Here is a 25982-nt window from a genome sequence, read left to right on the forward strand (position 1 = left end):
CCCAAATCCCAACTGACCCAGTCGACTCGATTCCGGCACTCATCAGCGGAGCGTTGAGTCTCCGTCAACGGCGTCTCTAGTTCTCCCCGCCTCTCCCTCTTATGTTTTTTGCCAACGTCACCCATAAGGTATCACAGTCAGATTTTCACCTTTACAGTATCAGATTTTTAGCGGTCAACATACAACAATAGATTCTCAATAATACTTATTTACTTGAGCCAAATTTCTCAAGTTCAGAAATTGATTGCAAAAAATTGTTTTAAAAAAATAAAAATACATTTTTTTACGCTAAGTTTATTTTTAATTCTATTGAAAAAAAATGAAATGAAATGAAATTTTTATTGAATTTGTAAGTCTAATAATAGTGATTGAGTCTTTTATCACTACAGTATCCAATCCATATTTGAATTTCAGGTTCCTTTTGTTAATATATTTATCCTGTTTCTTCAAGTAATAGAGTTTAAGGAAATGAAACTAGCACGTAATAACTGAGATATTTCTTTGATAATTGAATTGTTTGATTATTTCTTATTCGGATCTGAACCAGTTTTTGGTTTGGTTTTAATGGCTTATTGTGAATTCTGATATGATTTTTTTTATCTGAAAATATTACATTGTCCAAAGATATTTAGTTCTTATTCTCTCCATTTGCAAACTCTTTTCTACTTGTTATTTTTTATCATGAATTCATACTGTTTAAATTGTTCAACAAGTTCTGTTTTCAGTGTAGTGCTCCGGAAGCAGCCTATTTCATTGTTCTCAAAATTGCTGCTGAAGTAATCAATGTGCACCCCTAAAGTAATTAATAGCCTAAACCAGTGCTAACATTACTAAAGGTAAACTATATAATCTCCTTTATCAGTCAATTGTCTAATCCAATTAGGAATAATAGGGTCATCTTGGGTGAACGGAGATGAGTTTTGGTAATAAAAATGTGTTTGTTTGGCTATTAAAAGATAAACTTCACATAGTATTTTCTTCTATTACTTTAAAATCTTGAGAGTGAGAGTGAGAGTGAGAGTGAGATACAGAAGGACAGGGATTCTACAAATTATAGTAGAGAGAGAAAGAAAAAGGTGAAAATGTAGACTTTTAGTGTACCTTAATGAAGAAATTAAATTGAGCATACAAAAGTATAAAAAGATACTTTAGTTTTTTGTAATTAAATTGTACTTAGAATACTGGGAGTAATTTTTAAAACTTATTATGAATTTATGTTTTAATAAACTTGTATTATTTTTTTATCATTATTTATATTACAAATGTTTTATAGACTTAGTGGTCTCGTTAAATTATTTGCATTGAATGTTGAAAATGTGGTAAAAGTGTTTACATCTGAAAACACTACTGTAGATAGATATTTTGCATTTACAATACACACAAAGCATTGTAATGCTCTACCATTATACTTAATGCTATAGTGAGTTTTAGTAGTAGTCGCTGTGTATACATTTTAAAAGTCATGAAAAAGTATAGACAATTTATAACATAGGCTAACATATTGCTAGATTTAATGCGATCTATGTCTTAAGATAGCATTTACAATTGAAATGTTTTTTTTCTTATAGTGGCTCGATGTAAAAGGTGTTATATAACACGACTTTCTGTGTAGAAACCCTTATTTTTCCGTCGTCTTCTTCGTGAAAAGCCTCCACCGACCAACCATCTCTGTCATCTTCTCATAGTTGGTAAGTGGTTATTTATGTATCTATTTTGTTCAATTACATTTTTATAATTTATTTTATGTTATTTTAATAAAATCTGAAATTATTGTAGGAAAGTAATATTGTTTTCTAATATAATTTTAATATGTAAAAGTAATTTGTATTGTCAATTTGATTCAAGTATTTTTTCTGTAACCTTGCATGTCATTGTAATATAGGTTTTGAGATAATTATGTGTTGCATTGATATATATATAGATGAATGTTTGATTTTTGAATTGATAGGATTGATTTTGACATATGGTAAGGTTATGTGACGCTAGTTGTTAGTGCACGTTAAATGTAGTGCTACAAAAGTGTTGTATAACTGTTTTTTAGCACATCTTCTTAAAATTGAACTCCAATAATAGTAATAGTGATCTAAAATATGTACCAAATTTAACATATATTAAAAGTTATGTCAAATTTGGTACAAAATATAGTATGGGCTAAATTTGACACACAATAAATACTATTTTTTTAATTACTTATTTGTCACTTATTAATATATATTTTTTTAAATTTTTAATAAAAAAATTAATTGTCTTTGTATATTTTCAATAAACATTAATAGTTATATTGATTTTTTTTAGCTAGTTTCCACCTTGTACATTGGAGCATAAATGCAAAAAGTTGACTAAATATATTATTAACACATATTTTGGACCAAATTTGGTACAAATTATACACAATGGAGATGGTCTTAGGTTTTAAAAACAAGAGAGATGGTGTCCCATTTTCTGCTGGTTTAATTTTATATTATTTTGTTTGGTTGGTTTATATATTTATTTGATTGTTTTTAATTTTTTATAGACAAAAGACGAAATGGATGCCAACTAATAATTTGTCTATCACATTTAAGAATAGAGTTAAGTTATTATTGAAATTAGTTTGAATAATGACAAAAATCCAAATTTTATTTATTGTCTTTGCCTTAAGAGCGGAAATATAAGAAAGATGACAATTAGCAGTGTAAGAGAACCACTTATATCTCAATGGATTTGATAAAAGTTATAAAATTTGGTATTTTTCTAGGGAGACAACTCATGTTACTCCGAACTCATTTAGGAATGAAGTGCATAATCATAGGCAACCAGATTATTCTCAGCTATGGCTAGTGTTATCCCTAAAAAATATGAGGATGACGTGGCGAATGAGAATGCGCCACGTGACATCACAAATCAGGGAAAAACGACAAAGTATTGAGAAAAGACCAACAGACAAAAAAGATAGGTCCAAGACTTATAGGGAAGTCGACCAGGCCTAAACCCCCTAGGGGTGGTCGGCCTAGCCCCAGCCTGTAGGAGTGGTCGGCTTGACCCCTACCCCTAGGGGTGGTCGGTCTAAGTAGGCCCAAGAGCCCCTAAGGGTGGTCGGCTTGACCCCTACCCCAGGGATGGTCGACCCCAGTATGCCCAAGAGCCCCTAGGGGTGGTCGGCCTGACCCCTACCTCAGGGGTGGTCGGGCTGACATGCTCAAAAACCACCTGGGTGGTCGGTCTACCTTATTCTTCATAGGGTGGTTGCCCTAAACCCCTAAGTACACTTCACTGAGAAATACTCGCACTCGTTCAAACTGGGATCAAACAGGTCCAGCACCCAGAAGATTAACAGGTCCAGCATCCAGACGGTCATCGGGCCTAACACCTAGGTCTCATAGACCAACCAAGACTTAACATTTTTCCAGAGGTTTCAACCGTGCATTATCTACCACGATCTAGAGACACAACGAGAAGCCCACGATCTCATAATCATGGGAAGGCGGACACGTATCTCTACTACCTGATAATCGTGTATCAAACCACGATCCCAGTATTACTGATCATGCAACAGCCCCTGGGTACTATAAATAAAGGACCCATGACTTCATTTCAAAGGATCGCTTTTTCTGGAATTTTTGAGATCTGAAGAACATTTGGGGAGAAGTTCTGGGAAAATCATAAACGAGTTAATACTTTTATTCATCAGAGTAATTGTCGAGTGATTCAATACTGAAAGCTAAGTGGATTAGATTATTACTGTTCATCAGAACAGGGCTGAACCACTATAACATTTATGTGTGTTTGCTTAAGATAATCGTACTATGTCGTTTATTCTATTTATTTCGTTCAAAAGGTGTTGTATACTGTACATACGACCGTTGGCCAATTTCACAGGTCAACAGCTAGACAATCATCCCATTGGATAAAATGGGCTTTGGGTATATCGAAAGAGATATCTCTAGGAAAATCATTGTTAAGTGTTAACCACATAAACATCATCCCGTGCGTCAAAAGACAGAACAGATAGAGCATAATTACCTTCATTCATTAATACTCTAATGAAATGCAATTCTTCACTAGTTCGCTTCATTATTACTCTCTGAGTGTCATCATCACGACCCGGAACATTTAGGGGTCGTTTGGTATGCAGAAATCTGGAAACGGAAATGAGAATCTGAACACTTTCCCATGTTTGGTACTGAGTTTGAGTTTTTATAACTTGGGAAACTGTACTCCAGGGGTTTTAACTTATTCTGATTTTGAGTTCAAGTGAAACTCATCTGACAGCTGGTTTTCAGATATTCAGAAATGTGAAACACTTCAAAATTATTTTTTTTTTTTTTAAAAAATAATCTTAAACCAATAATTTTTTAGTTAATGACTTGTTTTATTTTTGAAACTAATAATATAAAAACAAATATACATATATCAAACTATAAAATGAGAAATAATATTTGTTTATTTAAAGAAATTGATATGCAAAGCATTTATATCATTACTTTAGTTTAAAATAACAAATGAAATATTATTAAAAATAAAATAAGGGTATTTTTGTATTTTTAAAATTTATACTTGATTCTAGTATATAATGACTGTATTTTTTAAATTTTGTTAAAAAATATTTTATGAGTAAAATTGTTTATAAATTATAATCTAATGAAAAATTTTGTAATTTTTTAAAATGTCATTTACTTTTTATAATTATATTATTTATTATTTTGATGAAATATATTATTATATTAATTTTATGAAAATTCATCTACACAATCAAATACAGAAAGTGATTTTCTGTAATCATAGATAAGATTCAAATGCATAACTAAACATTGATGTAAGTTTACAGACTAAGATTAACCTATTCAATTTTCTCAATAATACGAAAACTGTGAACTCTTTGTACCAAACCGCCCTTAATGGAATGGTTTCCAGAGAGTGTTCCTCGACAACACCTTGATCATTAGTGAGGGGATACATTCCAATGGAATGGTTATTTGAGGATACATTCCGATTACGAATTTTAGCGATCAATGCTCGTTTCTGGGATCAATAGTTGAGCAATAAGAGTAATATTAAGTAGTTATTTTATAAAATAATTTGTCTAATTAGATTTTATTTGCTTTGTTTGAAGTTCATTTTGTGATTTTAGTGCTCTTAAACTTGAATTTGAGATTATCTTCATTAGTATGTTTTGTAGTATTTTCAAAAGAAGATCATTTTGCAAGCAAAAAAGAAGACTTTGTTTGGGGTTTTCTTGACTGGTTTAGTTCTCATATATGTAAATTAAGGAATGGAAGTCAGAATCGGGCACATAGCCCCGATATAGGAGATGACGACACCCAAAATGTGGAGCCAAATCAAGTGACAGACCAACATGTGTTACCGTTTCTAGATTCAACGAACAACTATTTAACCCAAATGGATTCGTTGTCTATGAATCTTCGCCAGGTGACAATACCCTAACTTAATGCTATGAGCTCATCGAATGACCATTTTCAAGAATATAAATATAACATAACATGTTAAGGTATGACTTGCATTTCTTGGTTGTTAGTTAAAACCATTATCTTGGGCTGCAGACCAAGTAGTTGTTTTATTCTGTTAAGTCAAGATCAGTTAGTTAGGTTATCTATAGGTCTTTATTTGTAAGCCTTATATCTATAAAAGGCATAGATTAGTTCAGAGAAAAAATGATTGAGAGAGTTTTAAGTGTGCAATAGTTCTGTTTTGTCTACTCTGTTCTTGTGGAGAAAGAAAACAAGAGTGACTGTGAGCTTTGGGGTTTGGCCTGGTGAATGGCTTGTAAAGATCTGTAACTAGTGTATTCTACTGCTGTAAATCTCTCTTTTTCATAGTGGATTTGACTAGGGAAGATAAGTTCCCTGCCTTGGAGGTAGGAGTTCCTAATTGGAATCTCTGAACCAAGTATATTGGTGTAATTTTGTTTCTGTTTACTTTATTTCTGTCATTATTTTTCTTGTTCCTTTGCTGTGTGTGTATTGTGTTCAATTCAGATATCAAGCAAAGCTCTCACAAGTGGCATCAGAGCCAGGTTCTGTGGCTGCTTTGATATCAAGATCTCAATCAAGAAATCATCAAGATCAAGAACTCCGCAATGGGGTCACACATAGAGATAGAGAAGTTTGATGGAAAAGGGGATTTCAACATGTGGAGAAAAAAGATGAGGGCTGTGCTGGTTCATCAAAAGTGTGCACAAGCTCTTTTGGGAGAGAAGTCTCTGCCCGACACACTAACAACTCCCCATAAAACTGAGGTAATGGAATTTGCTTTTAGTTTGTTAATTCTGAACCTTGCTGATAATGTCTTAAGACAAATTGATGATGAAGATACAGCTGCAAAAATCTGGTTAAAACTTGAATCTTTGTATATGACTAAGTCACTTTCAAATAAAATTTATCTTGGGGAACAATTGTTTGGTTTTAAGATGGACTCAACTAAATCCTTAGAAGATAATTTGGATGACTTTAAAAAGATAACAACGAGTCTTGCTAATATTGATGAAAAAATATCATAAGAAAATCAAACTGTTATTATTTTAAATTCTTTGCCTAGAATTATCAAGATCTAAAGACTGCCATCAAGTATGGTAGAGATACTTTTTCTTTGGATGATGTTTTAGGTGCACTTAGATCAAAAGATTTGGAGCTAAAGTTTGAAAAGAAGGGTACTGCAGAAGGCTTAAATGCAAGGGGAAGATCACTCAAGAGGAATACTTCTAGAGGGAAAAGCCATTCAAGATCTCAATCTAGGAATGGTGGAGAAACTAAGAGGATATGTTGGCTGTGTAGAAAGGAGGGACACATAAAGAAATTCTGTCTAGAAAGGAAGAATTCAAACGACAATGGTACAAATAGATCGAATGGAAACAAAGCTGATAATTCAAAATCTGCTAAAGGTTATGACAGTGCAAATTTGTCTGAAGGATATGATAGTGCAGAAATTTTATCAATCTCTTCAGCAAAGATACAACATGAATGGGTCATGGACTCTCGTTGCACGTTCCATATGACATATAGAAGAGAGCTACTCTTCAATTTCCAACTTGTGGGTGGTGGAAATGTAATCATGGGGAATGACAACTCATGTGAAGTCACTGGAATTGGAAGTGTTCGACTAATACTTTGGGATGGTTCTTACAGAATATTAAAGGAAGTTAGGCTGGTTCCAAAACTAAGAAGAAATTTAATCTCTCTAGGAATGTTAGACAAATCTGGTTGTACATACAAAGGAGAAAAATGGGTTACTCAAGGTCATGAAGGGTGTTATGGTGGTTCTAAAAGAATGCTATCAACAGGGGCTATATATATTACAAGGTGAAACTGTAAATGGTGAGGTTGCAATTGTAAATTCAGCACCAACTCAAACTTACTCGTGGCACAAGAGGCTCGGACACATGAGCTTAAAGGGCCTACAAGAACTAAGCAAACAAGGGATCTTGGAATCAAAACAGATTGGTTCAATGGATTTTTGTGAAACTTGTGCTCTAGGAAGTCTCACAAACTGAGTTTTGCAAGATCTGTACACACTACAAAAGAAGTCCTTTTTTTTTTTTTGAAAAAATGAGATAGAGATCAAGATGACCTCCTCTTAATAAAATTGAAAACCCTCACTTATGGCGGAGGAAAACCGTAGTACACAGATGTTGTAAAAACAGAATTACGACCATAAATAAACCCACTCCCTACAAAGGTCCAAAAAGAAAACACCGTCAAAGTCTTTCGTTCTATACACCCAAGTGGCCACCCAGAACCTGATTTTATCCCAAATAATGTCCACTGAAGAGGAGGACTCCTTGAAGATTCTACTATTCCTCTCCAACCAAATACCCCAAAAAGTGGCGAGAACAGTACACTGCCATAAACACATCAACCTCTTTCCTCCCTCGAACTGAGAAAGGAACAAGTGCTCACAAGAGGGTGGCATACACCAATAGACCTCGAACTCATGTAAAACTTTATTCCAAAGAGCTCTGGCAAACAAACACCGAAGAAATAAATGACCCACCGACTCGCTCTCACTTTTACAGTTAGCACACCAATTAGGCGACAAGTAATGGAAGGGTCTTCTCCTCTGCAAATTAACATTGACACTTAACTTGTCCAAGAATAATAGCCAACCAAACACTTTAACTTTGGAAGGAACGCCACTTCTCCATAACCTCTTTGCCCACGGCAACTCTGGGCCTGAATGAGCATAGGCCAAACTATGAAAGGCAGACTGGCAACTGAAAACCCCGCTACTATCTGATTTCCATATCCTTTTATCTTCCAGAATATCCGGAAAAACCGCATCCTTAATCAAATCTAACATCTCAATCAAGCTAGGAACCTCCCTATCGAACAAATTCCTTCTAAATCTGAAATCCCATCCTGGACCTCCTGAACTACTATCCTCCGCCACTAACATGTCTCTGATCGAAACATTCGCTGCCTTAGACACTCTGAATAAATCAGTGAAACGCAACCTCAAAGAAATATCACCAATCCACGTATCCTCCCAAAAGCGACCGATCCGATCCAATCATCTTGAACCAACCGATCCGATTCGATCCGATCCAATGGATGATTGGATCGGTTCGGTTCCATCCATTGGTTATCCGTTAGATCGGATCGGATCCATCCGGTCTTTTAAAACCTTTATTTAGGCTGATTTTTTTTAAAAAAATATATTATTTCAATTATAAAAACACTAATTACTCATCCAAATAATAAAAATATTTAATTGTAATGTTTAGTTTAGGGTTTTTTTAATCATCCCATGTGTGCAAGCCTATAGTAAGGTATAGTGAGGTATTGGATGTAATTGGATGGAAATTGGATCGGTTCGGTCGGTTTTTATTGGAAGTCGGATGGTCATCCAACAACCGACCGATCCAATTTGGATTTTTAAAAATTACATCTGATCCAATAGTAATTGGACATCTAATTTTTGGCGGTCGGTTTTTTTTGGATCGGTCGGTTTTTATTGGATCGGATATTTTCTGCACACCCCTAGTCCACACAATCATAGGCTTTAGTAAAATCTATTTTGAAAACCCACCCTTTTCTTCCTTTGCTTCTATATTCCTCCACTGCCTCGTTTGCAATCAAAACTGTGTCCCAAAACTGCCTACCTTCGACAAATGCGCCTTGATTTTCGGCAATTGTGTCTGAAAGAACTCCTCGAAGTCTAGTAGCCAACACCTTTGAGATAACTTTGTAAAGACTAGTGACCAAACTAATAGGCCTGAAGTCCCTAACACGACAGCTATTCAATTTCTTCGGAATAAGGCATATGAAGGTTTCATTGGTCTGTTCGTGAATGACACCATCCTTGAAAAAACTATGGAAGACGTCCAACAAATCCTTTTTCAAAACCTCCCAATTCTTCTGATAAACTGCAATGGAAAATCCGTCGGGCCCCGGGGCCTTTGAGCCATCACACGCAAAAACCGCATGTCTGATTTCTTCTTCCTCGAAAGGACGCTCGAGGAAAGAAGCCATAACTGAAGGAATTGGAGACCAAGAAATCCCGTCCACCCCACTCCATTCTCACAACCGGCGAATACAAAGACAAATAAAAACCCACAATAACCCTCTCAATATCTGGGTCTTTATCCCAAATAGTTTCATCCTCTTCCTCAATCCTGGAGATGAAATTCCTCGCTTTTCGAGCACTTAGAATGCTATGGAAAAGTTTAGTGTTAGCATCCCCTTCCTTGGCCCACTGGCACTTCACCTTAAACCAGACACTTCTTTCCTCCTCCAAAACAATTTGTTTCCACTCCTCCTTCACCTTTGATCGTTCCAAAACAAAGTTCTCATTCCATGAAACCCCTTCCTCCAATCTATCCAACTCATACAGTCTCCTTTCCAAAAAGAGTTTTTGCAATTTCCTCTCCCCCAAGACCTGACGACTCCACTTCTTAATATAATTACGAGCAACAGCTAGCTTTGATATGAAGATCCTGCCCGGTATCCCTTGCACCTTAGCCGAATTCCACCAATCCTGGAAATGACTGGAGAAATCCTTGTGCTCCAACCAAGTATTATCAAATCTGAAAGGAGAAGGGCCCCAAGAAGGAGGACTGGAATCCAACACCACCGGACTATGATCAGATACTACTCGAACCAAAACTTCCTGACGAATGAAAGGATAAAAGTCTGACCACGAAGGAGTATGGAAAAACCTGTCCAGCCTACAACAGATTGGTTTATTTCTGTAGTTTGACCATGTATAACTCCCATTTTGGAGCTTAGGATCAACCCATTTTAATTCTCTAATCAAAGCGTCGAACAACTTCATACTCCTAGTATTAGAAGTACTATTCAATTTCTCCTCAACTCTTCTGACCACATTGAAATCTCCCCCTACACACCATTTATCCCCACAAATAGCACTCAACCCAGTCAATTCATCCCAAAAACAGTCTCTTCCTCAGGTACCAAATTCCTTATCTGGTTCTCATTATTTTCTGTCCATAATTGATAATTTTTCTAGGAGAGTTTGGGTTTATTTCTTAAAACATAAGCATGAAGCTTTTAGTAAATTTAAGGAATGGAAAATCACTACTGAAAATCAATGTGGAAAGAAACTTAAAAAACTAAGAACAGATAATGATTTAGAATTTTGTAGTGGTGAGTTTAACAAATTCTGTGCTGAGAATGGAATTATAAGACATAAAACATGCCCTGACACTCCTCAACAAAATGGATTAGCCGAGAGAATGAATAGGACTATCCTAAATAAAGTTAGATGTATGTTGTCCGAATCAGGTTTGCCTAAGTGATTTTGGGCAGAAGCTACTTCCACTGCTTGCTACTTAATAATTAGGTCACCTTCTTCAGCTATAGGATTTAAGAGTCCTATGGAAGTATGGACTAGTAAAAGTCCAAACTTATCTCATTTAAAAACTTTTGGTTGTATTGCTTATGTGCATAAGAATCAAGGAAAATTAGAGCCAAGAGCTCTAAAGGCTGTTTTCATTGGGTATCCTATTGATGTTAAAGGTTATAAACTATGGTTAATAAATGAAAGAAAATGTGTCATTAGTAAGCATGTTATTTTTTATGAAAATTCTTGTTACAAAACTAAATTGCAGGGACAAAACATTACTGAAAATTCACAGTTTGAGGTGGAAAATAAATCTGATGCTGGTCTACAAGATCAGACATACACAAACTTTGATTTTTCAGGTAACAATGACACAATTAAGGTGGAGCATAGTGAAGAAAATCCAAGGGGAGATCCTACCGAAACAGAAAATGAGGTGGAGCAAGTTGATACCAATGAAGATCTAAGAGATTACTTGCTGGCCAGAGATAGAACAAGAAGAGAAATAAGGAAACCTGATAGATATTCAGCTCATTTTGCACAATCTGAGATCACTGCATATGCTTTGAATATTGGGGACTCAATAGAGCTTGGAGAGCCAACCTCTTTTGCTGAAGTAAGCAAGAACAGATATAGAAGGGAATGGACAGCTGCTATGCAAGAAGAAATGAAGTCCCATTGGAAAAACCAAACTTGGAAGCTTGTTGACAAACCAGAAAATAAGAAGATAATTGGATGTAAGTGGATTTATAAAATCAAGCCTGCTATTCCTGGTGTTGAAAATCAGAGGGTTAAAGCTAGAGTTGTGGCAAAAGGATTCTCTCAAGTCGAGGGGGTTGACTATCATGAAGTTTTCTCTCCATTAGTGAAACTATCATCTATAAGGCTTGTGCTTGCTGCTGTAGCAATTCAGAATTTAGAATTAGAGCAACTCGATGTGAAGACTGCTTTCTTACATGGCAACCTTGAAGAGAGTATATACATGTCTCAGCCTGAAGGTTTTGTTAAGAAAGGGACAGAAGGGAAAGTTTGTTTGCTCTAAAGATCTCTGTATGGATTAAAACAGTCACCAAGAATGTGGTACAAGAGGTTTGATGATTTTATTCTAACCAAAGGATATAGTACAAGTCATTATGATCACTGTGTTTATTTGAGAAAAATAAGAGAATGTGTGATGATCTACTTACTACTGTATGTTGATGACATGCTTCTAGCATGTCAAGATAAGGAGGAAATTCAAAAGTTGAAAGAGGTTCTCAAGGCAGAATTTGACATGAAAGACCTAGGGCCTGCTAGAAGAATACTTGGCATAGAAATCAAGAGAGATAGAAAAAGGGGACTGTTGAAACTATCTCAATCAGGTTATATCAAAAGGATTATAGAAATCTTTGGTCAAAAAGATGCTAAAGCTGTTTGCACTCCTACTGCTGCAAATGCCAAATTAGAAGCTGTCAAAGGTGAGTTATCAAATGAAGAGGCTGCATATATGGATAATCTTCCCTATTCTAGTGCTGTGGAAAGTATTATGTATGCAATGATAGGAACAGGGTCTGACATTGCTTATGGAGTTAGCCTTATTAGCAGATTTATGAGCAAACCTGCCCGATCTCACTGGCAAGTTGTTAAGTGGCTGCTGAGATATTTGAAGGGAAGTTCAAAACTGGGATTAGTATACAAAAGAGGAGAAAAACAAGTTATAGGCTACTGTGACTCGGATTATGCAGCTGATCTAGACAAAAGAAGATCTTTAACTTGTTTTGTCTTTACATTTGGTGGAAATGTCATCAGCTGGAAATCAAACTTGCAACACATTGTGGCTTTGTCTACCACTGAAGCTGAATATGTGGCTCTTACAGAAGCAATATGGCTGCAAGGTATAACCAAGGAACTGGAACTGAATTCAGAAGAAACTAAGGTGTATTGTGACTCACAAAGTGCCATACACTTGTCTAAGAATAGTGCTTACCATGAACAGACCAAACACATTGATGTTAGGCTGCACTTCATAAGAGATGTAGTGGCACAAGGAGAGATAAAAGTAGAAAAGATATCTACTTTAATTAATCCAGCTGATATGTTAACCAAGGGAATACCAACAAACAAGTTGAAGGAAGCTTTGGACTTGTTAAATGTTGGTCCTACATAGTTACTACAGCTGGAGCAGGGTTCCCTATGTCGATTCCATCTAAGTCCTATAGAAATGCCAGTCAAGGTGGAGTTTGTTAATGTATGACTTGCATTTCTTGGCTGTTAGTTAAAACCGTTATCTTGGGCTGCAGACCAAGTAGTTGTTTTATTCTGTTAAGTCAAGATCAGTTAGTTAGGTTATTTGTAGGTCTTTATTTGTAAGCCTTATATCTATAAAAGGCATAGATTAGTTCAAAGAAAAAATGATTGAGAGAGTTTTAAGTGTGCAATAGTTCTGTTTTGTCTACTCTGTTCTTGTGGAGAAAGAAAACAAGAGTGACTGTGAGCTTTGGGGTTTGGCCTGGTGAATGGCTTGTAAAGATCTGTAACTGGTGTATTCTACTGCTGTAAATCTCTCTTTTTCATAGTGGATTCGACTAGGGAAAATAAGTTCCCTGCCTTGGATGTAGGAGTTCCTAATTGGAATCTCTGAACTAAGTATATTTGTGTAATTTTGATTCTGTTTAATTTATTTCTGTCATTATTTTTCTTGTTCCTTTCCTGTGTGTGTATTGTGTTCAATTCAGATATCAAGCAAAGCTCTCACATAACAATATGTATGACAGGGATGGTTTGAACTAGCCAGCGCTCGACATTCCATGGGTGCATCACGTGTGAGCAGTGCAATGTTGGACTTGAATTCTCATTCCGCTGCTACTTCAGTGCAAGCTGCTTCGGATGATGATGGTAAATTTCGCTTGAACATTGTGTTACAGTTCTCTTATATCTTAATCTATCTGCATCATTGTTATATAGAATTATCTAATAATATAGTTTATAGTTGATTCAGATGTTAGGAAAGCTCAATTTGCATTGTGCAAATGGGGTTCCTTCAATAATGTAAAACTAAGGGAGGACAGCTTGCAGCTACGACATCGGCGCTTATCTCCATTATCTGGTATAATTGTTTCCTTCCTCTACCATTTGTGTGCATACATATCAGTGAAAAAGGAAAATCAATATCATTTTCCCATTATATCAGTATAAAGTTATATTGAACATGCAGAATTTGCTAAAATAACAACATAATCTCCCCTATTCATTTCCCGTTCTCATTGTGCAAAATGGGTCAACACCAAATTTCGTACGTGGCTCGTACGTAGTGTACTAGAACACACTATACCTTGTGTCCTCTAATTGTTTGTTGTTTTTGTCGTGTTTTCTGTTTTGAGTGAAGAATCAACAGAGAAAGTCTGCCTCGCCACAAAATGGAGCTCCCCTTATGGTTGATAATCTTTTAACTTTTACTATAGTATGAATGAAATTATGCTGACCTTCTAGAACATATATTTACTGAGACTAAGGTACTGCTATATAGCATTTGAACTACATATAAGGGTGTCATAGTATGCACTGATTCTTCAAATTGAAATTTATGGTAGAGAGAATTTGTAAAGCTCAGCTCGAACCGAGACTGAGAAAATGCATTGATTTTTATATTCAATTTACAAGAGAAAGGCCACTGTTATATTGACAGATGGCACTCTTTAATTTGCTACAGAATAACAGAAAGTTATTGTTACAAAAGGTGCACTCATTTACACAGAATCCTATATAACAAACTTGGGAATATTCATGAATGTTGAGCTGGCCCATCCTGCTGAAGGATACGACTTTGCTACTCTGCTTTGCATTCCAGAATATGCTGTGGTAGGAGCTCATGTCTTAACACCACCCCTCAAACGCAGGGGTGACTGTGTCACACACCAAGTTTGGAAGCAAGCTGTTGAAACCTTGATGGTGGCAGAGCCTTTGTGAGGCAGTCGGCAATTTGGTCACTGGAGGGAATGTATCTCACTTCAAGTTCCTTCCTCAAGATTTTGTCACGAACAAAATGAACATCTATTTCGATGTGTTTGGTACGAGAGTGGTAGACAGGATTTGAGGCTAAGGCACTGGCACTCACATTATCACACCATGTAATAGATCTTGACTGCAGAGGAAACTTCAGTTCTTTCAGCAAGGATTCTATCCAAGTGATTTCGGCAGCCACATGAGCAAGTGCTCGGTATTCAGACTCGGTACTTGACCTTGAAACCACAGCTTGTTTCTTCGAAGACCATGATACCAGCGTGTCCCCAAAATAAACACAGTAACCACCAACCGATTTTCTATCATCAACACAACATCCCCAATCTGCGTCAGAGTATCCTGTAAGAGCAAGCTTGTCACTATAGCATATGTGCAATCCATGATCCAAGGTGTCTTGTAGATACCTTAGGATGCGTTTGGCTGCTCCCCAATGAACTGTTGTTGGTCTTTGCATAAACTGACTCAGTTTATTAACAACAAAGCTAACATCTGGTCTGGTATTACACAAATACTGAAGTGCATCGAGTAGGCTCCTATAGACTGTCGGGTTGTGCATTTCCTGCCCATCTGTTGCTGAAATTGAGCGACCTGTTACAATAGGAGTTGGGCACGGTTTCAGTTTGGTCATATCATGTTTCCTTAGAAGCTCCTCAACATACTTTCTTTGAGTGAGATACAGCCCAGTTTCATCACGGATTACTTCAATCCCCAAGAAAAAATGCAACGGTCCCAAGTCCTTGAGAGAAAACAATTTGTTGAGTTGACTGATAAATTCCTGTAACTTGGCTTCATTGTTCCCTGTCACTATGATATCATCAACATAAATAAGCACCAAAATAATCAGTTTACCATCTGTGTAATAGAAGAGAGATGTATCGGCCCTAGAGTTCTTGAAATCCCAGCTGAGTAGAGTGCCCTTGAGTCTATCAAACCAGGCCCTTGGGGCTTGTTTTAAGCCATACAACGACTTGTGCAATTTGCACACAAAGTTCGGTCTGTTGGGGTCCTCAAATCCCTCGGGTTGAGCCATATAGACATCTTCTTCTAAGTGTCCATTCAGAAATGCATTGTTAATATCCAATTGCTGAATTTTCCAGTTCTTACTCACGGCAATGGTCAGCACAATTCTCACTGTAGAGGCCTTAATCACAGGGCTAAAAGTCTCCCCAAAATCTAGTCCTGGTCGCTGATGAAACCCCTTCGCAACAAGCCGGGCCTTGTGCCTTTGAAATGAACCATCTGCATTGAACTTCTCCTTGAATACCCACTTACAGCCCACAAGATTATACTGATCGGAATAGGGAACCAAAGTCCATGTCTGATTAGCTTTGAGTGCTGAAATTTCATCCTGGATAGCATCATGCCACCCCTTAATCTTGAGGGCTTCTTGAACAGTGACAGGTTCGCGCCCAAGAGCGGATTGAGCAACAAAAAGCTTCGGCTTAAAGATACCAGCCTTGGCGCGCGTTATCATGGGATGAGAGACTAGAGGTGTTGGCGGAGGTGGAGAAACAAGGGGAGCAGGTGAGATCGAAACCGAAGAGGAGGCCGACCCAGCAAGTGAGATCGGAGCTGAAGAGGAGGCCGACCCAGCTGGGGAGGGTGACCCGTGAGGAGACAAAACAGCTTCGGGAGGTGCTACTGGAGGGGATGCAGAAGATGAAGGGACCCGTTGAGATACACGATCAGGCGGAACCAGTGGAGATGGGATGGAGTGAAGGTTAGGAAGTTGGGACCAAGCTTCGTGATGTATAATGAGGGACTGTTCAGGAGCATGGGTGTTGAGGAACCCAGATTTGAAAGGAAATTCTTGCTCATTAAAAATTACATGTCTGGAAATATACACACGACCAGTGGAACTAAGACACTTATACCCCTTGAAAGACTCACTATATCCTAGATTAACACACTTAATTGAGTGAAATTGAAATTTATGGGATTGATAAGGTCGGAGACAGGGAAAACAGGCAGTACCAAAGACGCGTAAGAGGTGATAATCGGGCTGTTTGTGGTGAATAATTTCGAAGGGTGACTTATTGTGCAAAATGGGAGTTGGTAACCTGTTTATAAGATAAACCGAAGTTTGAAAGGCATCAACCCAGAATTTTAGAAGCATGCTAGCTTGAGCTAAGAGGGTTAATCCCATCTCAACTATGTGTCTATGCTTTCGTTCAGCTCGACCATTTTGAGCTGAAGTGTGAGGACATGAGTGATGGAATTGAATTCCATGTGTCTTAAGATAATTATCAAAACTTTGAAACTCACCACCCCAATCTGTTCTAATAACTTTGATTTTTGTTTCAAATTGGTTTTCAGCCATGGTTTTAAATTGAATAAAGGCATTTAAGGCATCCGATTTTTGTTTTAATGGGTAGATCCAAGTGAAACGGCTATAATCATCTACAAAGTGAATATAGAACTTGAAGTTAGTATTAGAATTAATTGGAGCTGATCCCCATAAATCCGTGTGAATTAATTCTAATAATTTTGTAGCTCTACTATTAGACAACTTGAAAGGGAGAGCATGAGACTTCCCATACTGACAAGCATCACAGAAAGTTTCTTTTTCATTCATAGAAATGGTTACATTGCTGGAGTTTGAGACACATCTAAGGATCCTAGCAGATGGATGACCCAAACGTTGATGCCAAACATCATTTTTGGAAAGGAATTTAGACTGCTGAACGGTATTAACAAACGAAGTGTATTTTGGTGTGGTGGACGGGAGCTGAGTTTCAAGAGACACAGGCTTGTCACGGCTGGGATTGAATCGGTACAGGCCGTCTTTAAGCATCCGTTGCAGTAGCACCTTCCTTGTAGCTTTGTCCTTCACAAAACAAGAATGAGAGTCAAACTCTATTAGTATATCATTATCTGTTGCTAGCCGAGATATACTGATGAGATTTTTTGCAATATCAGGAACTAATAAAACATCTTTCAAGATAAGAAGTTTTGATGGTGTATAAGTACAATAAACCTGAGCCAACATGAGTTATGTCCAAAGGATGACCATCACCAACAAGTAATTTATCCTTACCACCATATTCATACTTCTGAAGCATATTTCCTCCATCTGAAGTAACATGATTACTGGCACCACTATCAGCATACCAAACTGCACTGTCAACGACTTCTGGCGTAGCAACAAAAGCAGAGGCTCCAGATTTTCCCTGGGATGAGCTGGAATGAGGATCAGTACCCATATAGGTATCATCATACCTATTATAACAAACTGCAGCAGAGTGACCAAACTTGCCACACACTTGGCAAGTTGGCTTAGAATTGGAAGTGTTACTGAACCGTCCACGCCCTCGACCTCGACCGAAACCACCACGATTTTGGGGAGAATAAAAACCACGGCCAGAGAAGTTACTTGGTGTAGATGGGTGGCTTCTTCCTCGGCCATTATGAGCTCCTCTCTTGGCCATATTTGCAGTAAGAGAGGCAGTGGGTTTGAAGTTCCCACTGGATACATTTTGAAGGGTTTGAAGTCTCTCAATCTTGCTGTCAAAGCTGAGAAGTAACTCCTGCAATTCCTGCCATGTAGTGCTAGAACGACCCTCAATTTGTAACACAATAGGTAAATAATCAGCATCTAACCCAGATAGCACATTAGCAATAAGATGAGTTTCAGGATACGGATCCCCAGCAAGGGCTAAACTATCAGCCCAGGCCTTCTTCTGACGAAGGTATTCTACCATTGTGGTGTTACCTTTTCGAACCGTTTGAATGGCTGTTCTGGTTTCGTCCATTTTGGACTTGGAGTGAGCATCGTAGAGGTTTTCCAAAGCACGCCACAGAGACACCGAAGTTGTGCACCCCATGACTTCAGTCGCGATGGCTTCGGTCATCGAACTGTACAGCCAGCCCATCAGAAGCTGGTCACTGACTATCCATAGCTCAAACTCGGGATTGAGGTGCAAACCAAGCTCGGCTTCATCAGATCCTGCAGAGACATTAGTGGAAATAAACTCGGAAGGGCAGAGACGAGTACCATTCACAAACCCATCAAGACGATGTCCCCGGATGATAGTCGAGACCATGGATTTCCAAAGAGTGTAGTTATTACGGTCTAATTTCAGAGGAAAGGGTTGATTGAGAGTGTTGAAGGGTTGCGTGTAGGCAGGTGAACTGGACAGAGGGCTGGAACGATGGGTTGTAACTTCTGGGTTGCTGGACGGTGGGATGCCAGTGGGAGGAGCATTTTGAGTGGTCGGAGTCTGAGATTGGCCAATCGACATGAGTAATGCCTGCCGGTGGCTCTGATACCAAGATTGAAATTTATGGTAGAGAGAATTTGTAAAGCTCAGCTCGAACCGAGACTGAGAAAATGCATTGATTTTTATATTCAATTTACAAGAGAAAGGCCACTGTTATATTGACAGATGGCACTCTTTAATTTACTACAGCATAACAGAAAGTTATTGTTACAAAAGGTGCACTCATTTACACAGAATCCTATATAACAAACTTGGGAATATTCATGAATGTTGAGCTGGCCCATTCTGCTGGAGGATACGACTTTGCTACTCTGCTTTGCATTCCAGAATATGCTGTGGTAGGAGCTCATGTCTTAACATCTTCAATTCCTATTGTTCCTTAGATTCAGAAGGAGCGATCGAAATTATTGTCTGTGTTTGGCACCTTGGTTTCTCCGAAGCTTCGAACTGCCCAACTTTCATTTGAAATAGGTTAGGTGAATGAATAGTTTTGCCAGGTTGATTTTCGAAACCTCTATTTTCTTCATTCAATTGATTGATTGGTTTCACTTGTTATTCTTATGTAGCACTAGAGAAGCTTGTAGAGATAGCCAATGCACGCTCAACTATGCTATCGACTTTTGATCAAGTGAAGCAAAAACTGGAAGAGACTTAATTTTTACATAGCCTTTTATTCTCAACTTAAACAAAGAAGAGACGTGTTTTAATGCTTATCACCTCTTATATTCCAAGTGTAGATGAGATATTAAACAGATGAAAAATCATTTGCATAATAATAGCATTTGTTATGAGCTAAGAGATAGCTCAAATAATCAAATATATAGTTTGCTCAGTTCTTTTAATTTGAAGTTTTCTTCTTCTTGGGAGTGAGTCTTCTTGGGATTGAGAGAGATTGAATGCTTTCTTCTTTTTTCTTTTTCTAAATACAATATTGTAGGGGTTAACAACAGGTGTGTAGATCAATAGGCGGATTGGGATTGACTATTGAGTAGTTTTGCTGAAAAAAAAGTTGGGTAGTAATTGAAACAAACAAAAAATCTCAACTAGTTTTGCCGCAAATTTCCCTTATTATTATCGAAATGTTAGAATGGAAGTAAGGAGACTAATTTCATAATATCTGAAACACTCTCATTACTAGACTGCAAACTGTCATAAGTGGTGAAAGGAAGAAAATAAAACTAATAATATTTAATGGTATTCGACTTTAACCAACCAAAGTAAAGAAGAGAAATTGTAATACGTCTTGTTTTAAGTAATCAATTAATCATGAGAAACGAGGACAACTTGTTTTCCCACATTGCGACCGGAGAAGAGTCCCACCAGAGCTCGAGGGGCGCTATCAAGGCCTTCAGCTACGTCTTCCACGTACACTATCTTGCCTTCTTTGATGCCAGGAACAACCAAATCAAGAAACGTCTGGTAGAGGTGGTAGTACTCACCCACCACGAACCCTACAATATTAGCTCGTTTTGAAATCAGCTGTGTCAAGTTATGTACCCCCTCTGGATGCTCAAGGTTGTACTGCGAGATCATTCCGCACGCAGCTATTCGAGCATGGACTCTCAGGTTCAGCAGCACTGCATCCAGCATCTTTCCCCCAACGTTCTCAAAGTAAATGTCTATGCCTTGAGGGAAATACCTGAACACAAAACAACATTATATCATGCCGCAGCATTATATCATATCATTATAATGACATTATTATGAAGTATGACTCTAATTCATCAACCAATTAGACTATTTCACACGAATAGATAAAAGAGTTAGTTAGTCAATCCTACTAACACATTCAAGACTGCAGCTTGGTTCTGCTATTGGCTTCTCTCAGATTGGTTCAGCCTTTATAAATAGCTTTAGGATTGATCACCCTAAGCTAAGATGTTAGAATCATTACTTGTTGTATTTGATGTGCATTGGCGGAAGTGTTACTGTGTAAGACTCGAGTGTAATCAACTTGTGCTATTGTGGATTTGACTAAGGCCATTGCTGCCTTGCCTTGGACGTAGGAACGATCACATAAATTGAATCCGAACCAAGTAAATGGTTTTTTCTGTTCCTTTTAATTTGCTTTTACTTTGTTGTCTTGTGTCTTTATTTTTTCTTGGTATTCTTTACTTGCCATTAAAGAGTTTTGCAGGTATAAACTCTCAACTGGTATATATTAGATGATATCATATAGGTTATGTCTTCATTATATCTCAGTGAGTCTGACCGTCCTTACCTTTTGAGAGCTGCATCCCAATCGGCCTCTTCTTTATAGTTGAAAGCTTCATCAAATCCAAACTTGTTCTTAAGCAAATCCACCTGACAAAGTATAACGACAATAACAATAAATACAATAATAAAAGAAATATGGCAAACAAGAGAGTAGATATAAAGTTTTTAAGAAAAAGAGACCTTTTCTTTGGTTCCTGCACTCCCAACAACATAGCAACCCAACAACTTTGCAAACTGGCCAACAAGCTGACCCACTGCACCAGATGCAGCCGACACATACACATACTCTCCTTTCTTAGGAGAACAAAGTTCGTACAGACCAACGTAGGCAGTCATGCCAGGCATACCTATACACACGCACACAAAATATATTGAAAACAAAACAACTCAAACAACATTAGGCAAACAGAAACTGAACCAACCCAAATGAGTGCCAAACCATATAAAACGCTGATAATGATAATAATACAGCAAATCTGAATGATAACGGTATAAAATTAGAAGAAGGTAAAGCAAAATATTGCAGGATTTGAAGGAGTCATGTCAAAAGGAGGATCATGATTCCCGAACAAGATTTTGCCCAACCAAAAAAATAAGAATAGAAACAAAAACAGGGTCCATGACTGATTGCAGAACCTCAAGGCAAAAAGTAGTTCATCTTTTCCACTTAGTTAAACACTTGCTTAAATAAGATAGGCATTATCCCCAATTTATGATTAAAAAGTAATCAAATTTAGTAAATCAGCTAGTGATATTCTAATCTCAAAGAAAGACAGAAAAAAAGAGAGAGAAGGTGTTGGATAAAGAGTAGTATTTATCAGTACCAAGAATTCCAGTATAGTAAGAGAGAGGAATATCAGTAGTATGTTGAATTTTAAAAAGGCCTTGGGTTGTGTTGAGGACGGTGTACTCTTCCCAACCGGTCATTCCCCAAACCAAGTCACCTTCCTTCAAGTTAGGATCTCCAGATTCCAACACTTTACACACACCATAGCCAGTGATAGGCTGCATTCATTCATAGAGAATTAAAAGGAAAACAATTAAAATTAAAAGAAAAGAAAGATAGCGATGGTGACGGTGATACTGACGGAACCGGGTTTGAAGGAATCAACATAAGATTCACGTTCGTGGTTGGTCATTCGGCCGCGCATGTAGGGGTCGCAGGACAAGTAGAGATTCTTAAGCACAACCCCTTTGGAGCCTTCGGGTAGCTTCAGTTTCAGGGTGGAAGACGTGATCGCCATGTCTGATTCCTTGGGAAAACCTCTCACATAATCGTTGAGCAGTACCTGCTTGTTCCTCACTTCCGCCATGGCCGATTCACAGAGTCAGATCACTTCCACTTCCACTTTGATTTGCTTCTCCTTTTTTTTTTTTTTGTATTAGCAAAAGACAAGACAACCTACTATCACGTGCCAGCTCCACAACATAAACCTTTTCTTTTTTTAGATATTTTTTTTTATCCGCAAAAGTGTGAAAGCGTGGCTACCTTGTCTAGTCTAGTGTATATGGTGTCTTAATCTTATCCAGCTAATAAAAGATATGATCCCACATTTCCTCTCAGAGATCTGAACAATAGTTAATTTTATTATTAAGATCCCACCAAGCTTTACTCTTTACAAAAATTCACAGAAAAAGGTAATAGAATGATCTCATTCTAATCCAAAACAGACAATGCAATGCTTCAGACAGAACGAAAACACAACAGGCTCAGCATTGAAGGCAGCACCCACCATTAATGTTCTCTTCTCTTTTTGTCTTTCTTTGTTTGTCAGAATAATTAGACCATTTGCATCATCATATGCAACAAGTTTGATGGAAATTAATGCAGCCTCCTTACGATAACAGAAATAAAAATAATACCACATTTTGGTCTTACTTAACATGCACTTTCGACATCATATGTGAAGCTGAGGCTGAGATCTTATTCTTTTGTACACTTGAAGCATGGTTGGCCTTCAATCAGGAAGGGTTTGAAAATCAAATGCAATCTTTAAAATTTCATAATTAAAGTCTTTCTCATTAACTGAATTGCTGCTACTCATCATAAGCTGACTAACCCATTCCACCGGTGGCGAATTATAACTACTCATTTGGCTACGCTTTTTCAGAGTGATTAGCTCAAGAAGAAGAACTCCGAAGTCATAAATATCCTTCTTTGCAAATTCCAGCTCCCAACTATTCCCGCTGCTTGAATCTGGATCACTAGGATTATTGAGCTGCACTAGAAACATTGCATTACTGAAGTTTGATATTTTGGGCTCGAAATTCTCATCAAGTAAGATAGTTGTGGAGGTGATGTTTAAATGAGCCAGGCAAGGATCAGGCGATGGTGGATCCAGGTGAGTCCTCTTGCTACCCCAACCGCAATCTTAAGCCTCAAAGGCCATTCCATTTCCACAGGCGTTGTTGTCTCATATAGTAGTGGTGGATGTAGCCAGTCGTAGAGATTCCCATTTGAGATGTACTTGTAAACCAGAATCTGCTCTCTTCTTGGTATGAAGCAGAAGCCTAAGAATGGAACCAAGTTGATGTGTCTCAACCTGCCTACACTCTTTAATTCAGAGATGAAATGGTTGTGGAGTTGTTGAGAGGAATCGAGTCTCTTCACCGCAAGGAATAAGCAATGATTATTATGATCATTCAGCGTGGCCTTGTACATGCGGCAACTCTTTCCAAAGCAGATCATATTGTGGTTGCTGAAATTGTTGGCGGCCTTGCGGATTTCCTCGAAACTCATTCGACAAACTGACTCTGGAATCTGCCAATGATCCATCAGTTTAGTATACTCGTCAACTTCAACCTGCAACTTAAGTTGAGTTTTATGCTATCATGAAACATGTTAGATATGTAACACGATTTTATATTGTCAATAAAATAAGTAAAAATTATTTAGTTTGATAACTGTATTGTTTGCTTGTTTTATTACATGATTATTGGAATAATACAAATATTTATAAAATCATGAACACATAAATAATTATAATTATAGTGACTAGGTCACAATGAATTACAATTGTAATTATATGTTCAAAAGAACGAGTCCTAAGATTAAGTCAGTGCATTCGATTTTTACTGATCTGGTAATTTACGATATGATATCTTTACACATTCGGGGTGTGATATCTTATCCAAGGCATTGATCAAGTAGATAAGATCGAATGTATTTTGTTACATTGGTCTAGACCGATATTGATTTATTGATAAAATAAGTAAGTATCGTTATTATCTAATCTAATCATATCACAACGTTGACCATATGTCAATTCATTCGTAATTATGAGTTATTAATATTCTACTAATTGTATTATTCAAGTCTTTTGATTTGTTCGTTACCAGCTTACCCTACGGTCTAGCTCATACTTACATATTGAAGATTTAGTAGTATAATTGAGTGAGTATTTACCATAGCATGAAATCTATAGTTTCTCTTTAAGAAGTGAAACAATGATTTCCTTATAGTTTGGTTCAAGTGTTAAATGATATAGAGTACTCATTTTTGTAATTAAGTTTAATGAAATATCATTTACAAAGAACTTAGTGGGAGTTAATGATAAAATACCAACGAGGGGTAAAACGTTAATTTGCACATGTGTCACTAATAGATCATCTATAGATGATTGAATGACGGTTATTGTTATAACAATAGATAACGTATTTACATTTGGTATAAAACGTTCTATGAATTCAAGAGTGCAATTCTGAGTCTATAGTGGAGTCACGAGCAATTAATAAGATAGTGAGATTATTTGTTATAAATAAACTCATAGTAACTTATTGGAGCTTGAATTCATGGATATATGGTCCTGTGTCATCTCTTATCAAAATGAACCTAGAAGTTTTGAATAATTAATAATATTAAATTATTTATTGATATTTTGTGAGAAAGGAAATAGAAAAAACTTTGAGGATTTTATTGCAAAGTCTCCAAAAGAGAGTATTATAGTCAAGTGAGACAATTTTGTTAATATTGATTGATTTATATTAATATTGATAAAATGAATTAAATAATAGTCAAAATTATAATTTGTTAATTTTGACAGTATTTAATTGATTATAATGATTAAATAATTAAAAATAAAATGGGAAATTAAAACCTATTTTATGTCCTAGCTAATTGCCTATATGTTGGATTTGCTCTCTACTCCATGTATTGGATCTTTGCTGCCCAATCAATCCAGTGTAACTTATGTAAGAAACTTCATCCTCCAACCGATGTATTTTGTTCAATAATCTAAGAATAACATCATCACATCGGGGACATATAGAGGGGTCTACCCATTCAAAAAACCCACAACCACCAGCATTCTTATTATGCAAAAACAAAAAGAGAAAGAAAAGGGATGATTACCTAACCCAGAAATTCGCCTAACTCAAAAAATTATAAAAACGAAATATAGATTCATACCCAAAACGTATGGCAAGTGAGAAACCTTCTTCCAGGATTTCTCGAGGTCTGCTATGTCTTCATCACTACCAACTCCGGTGATCGGCAAAGACACTTTCGATGTTCCATCGCTTCCCTTCAGTTTCTTTACACGCCCTAATTCTTCTTCTTCTTCTTCAACCTCTGAAGTTTGTGTGCACTAGTTTTCTCCTTCAACAGTTCGACCATTTTCTTTTGAATAGTCCTCTCTTTTACATTTTTAGGTTTAGCAGTAGTTTAGATTTTTCTAGTTGTAAATATTATTTATGTTTTAATTGGCTTTTATTTTATGAGAAATTAAAATAAATGGTTAATTAATTAATTAG

The 25982-nt window shown here is 37.0% G+C and overlaps 2 protein-coding genes across 3 annotated transcripts; one reads left to right on the plus strand and one right to left on the minus strand.

Moving 5' to 3' along the window:
- Nucleotides 1–2: 2 nt before the first annotated feature.
- Nucleotides 3–24134, plus strand: LOC133796582 (uncharacterized). 2 transcript variants are annotated; one of them, XM_062234156.1, is made up of 7 exons: nucleotides 3–128; nucleotides 726–836; nucleotides 1569–1688; nucleotides 5250–6235; nucleotides 13548–13668; nucleotides 13772–13879; nucleotides 23342–24134. In XM_062234156.1, exons 4-7 carry the CDS (start codon nucleotides 6077–6079, stop codon nucleotides 23344–23346), a joined length of 393 nt encoding a protein of 130 aa, XP_062090140.1. In that variant the 5' UTR covers nucleotides 3–128; nucleotides 726–836; nucleotides 1569–1688; nucleotides 5250–6076; the 3' UTR covers nucleotides 23347–24134. The 2 variants fall into 2 exon arrangements, 1 of the variants encoding a protein (XP_062090140.1); XR_009875494.1 differs by lacking the exon at nucleotides 5250–6235.
- LOC133796580 (2-alkenal reductase (NADP(+)-dependent)-like) lies at nucleotides 20061–22627 on the minus strand. The gene is made up of 5 exons (XM_062234154.1): nucleotides 22319–22627; nucleotides 22055–22235; nucleotides 21411–21577; nucleotides 21235–21317; nucleotides 20061–20652 (listed from the first exon to the last, which is right to left on the minus strand). Exons 1-5 carry the CDS (start codon nucleotides 22541–22543, stop codon nucleotides 20274–20276), a joined length of 1035 nt encoding a protein of 344 aa, XP_062090138.1. The 5' UTR covers nucleotides 22544–22627; the 3' UTR covers nucleotides 20061–20273.
- Nucleotides 24135–25982: the final 1848 nt, after the last annotated feature.

Source organism: Humulus lupulus, chromosome 8 (genome assembly GCF_963169125.1).
Source record: "Humulus lupulus chromosome 8, drHumLupu1.1, whole genome shotgun sequence".
NCBI lineage: Eukaryota > Viridiplantae > Streptophyta > Magnoliopsida > Rosales > Cannabaceae > Humulus > Humulus lupulus.

Excerpts from the sequence above, each read along its gene's own strand:
- LOC133796582 (XM_062234156.1), top strand. The coding sequence starts at position 6,077 with ATGGGGTCACACATAGAGATAGAGAAGTTTGATGGAAAAGGGGATTTC. Across the intron at positions 6,236-13,547 it reads CAACTCCCCATAAAACTGAG|GGATGGTTTGAACTAGCCAG; the intron begins GTAATGGAATTT and ends TATGTATGACAG. Across the intron at positions 13,669-13,771 it reads AGCTGCTTCGGATGATGATG|ATGTTAGGAAAGCTCAATTT; the intron begins GTAAATTTCGCT and ends TAGTTGATTCAG.
- LOC133796580 (XM_062234154.1), bottom strand. The coding sequence starts at position 22,543 with ATGGCGGAAGTGAGGAACAAGCAGGTACTGCTCAACGATTATGTGAGA. Across the intron at positions 21,578-22,054 it reads TTACTATACTGGAATTCTTG|GTATGCCTGGCATGACTGCC; the intron begins GTACTGATAAAT and ends GCGTGTGTATAG. Across the intron at positions 21,318-21,410 it reads GTGCAGGAACCAAAGAAAAG|GTGGATTTGCTTAAGAACAA; the intron begins GTCTCTTTTTCT and ends ATACTTTGTCAG.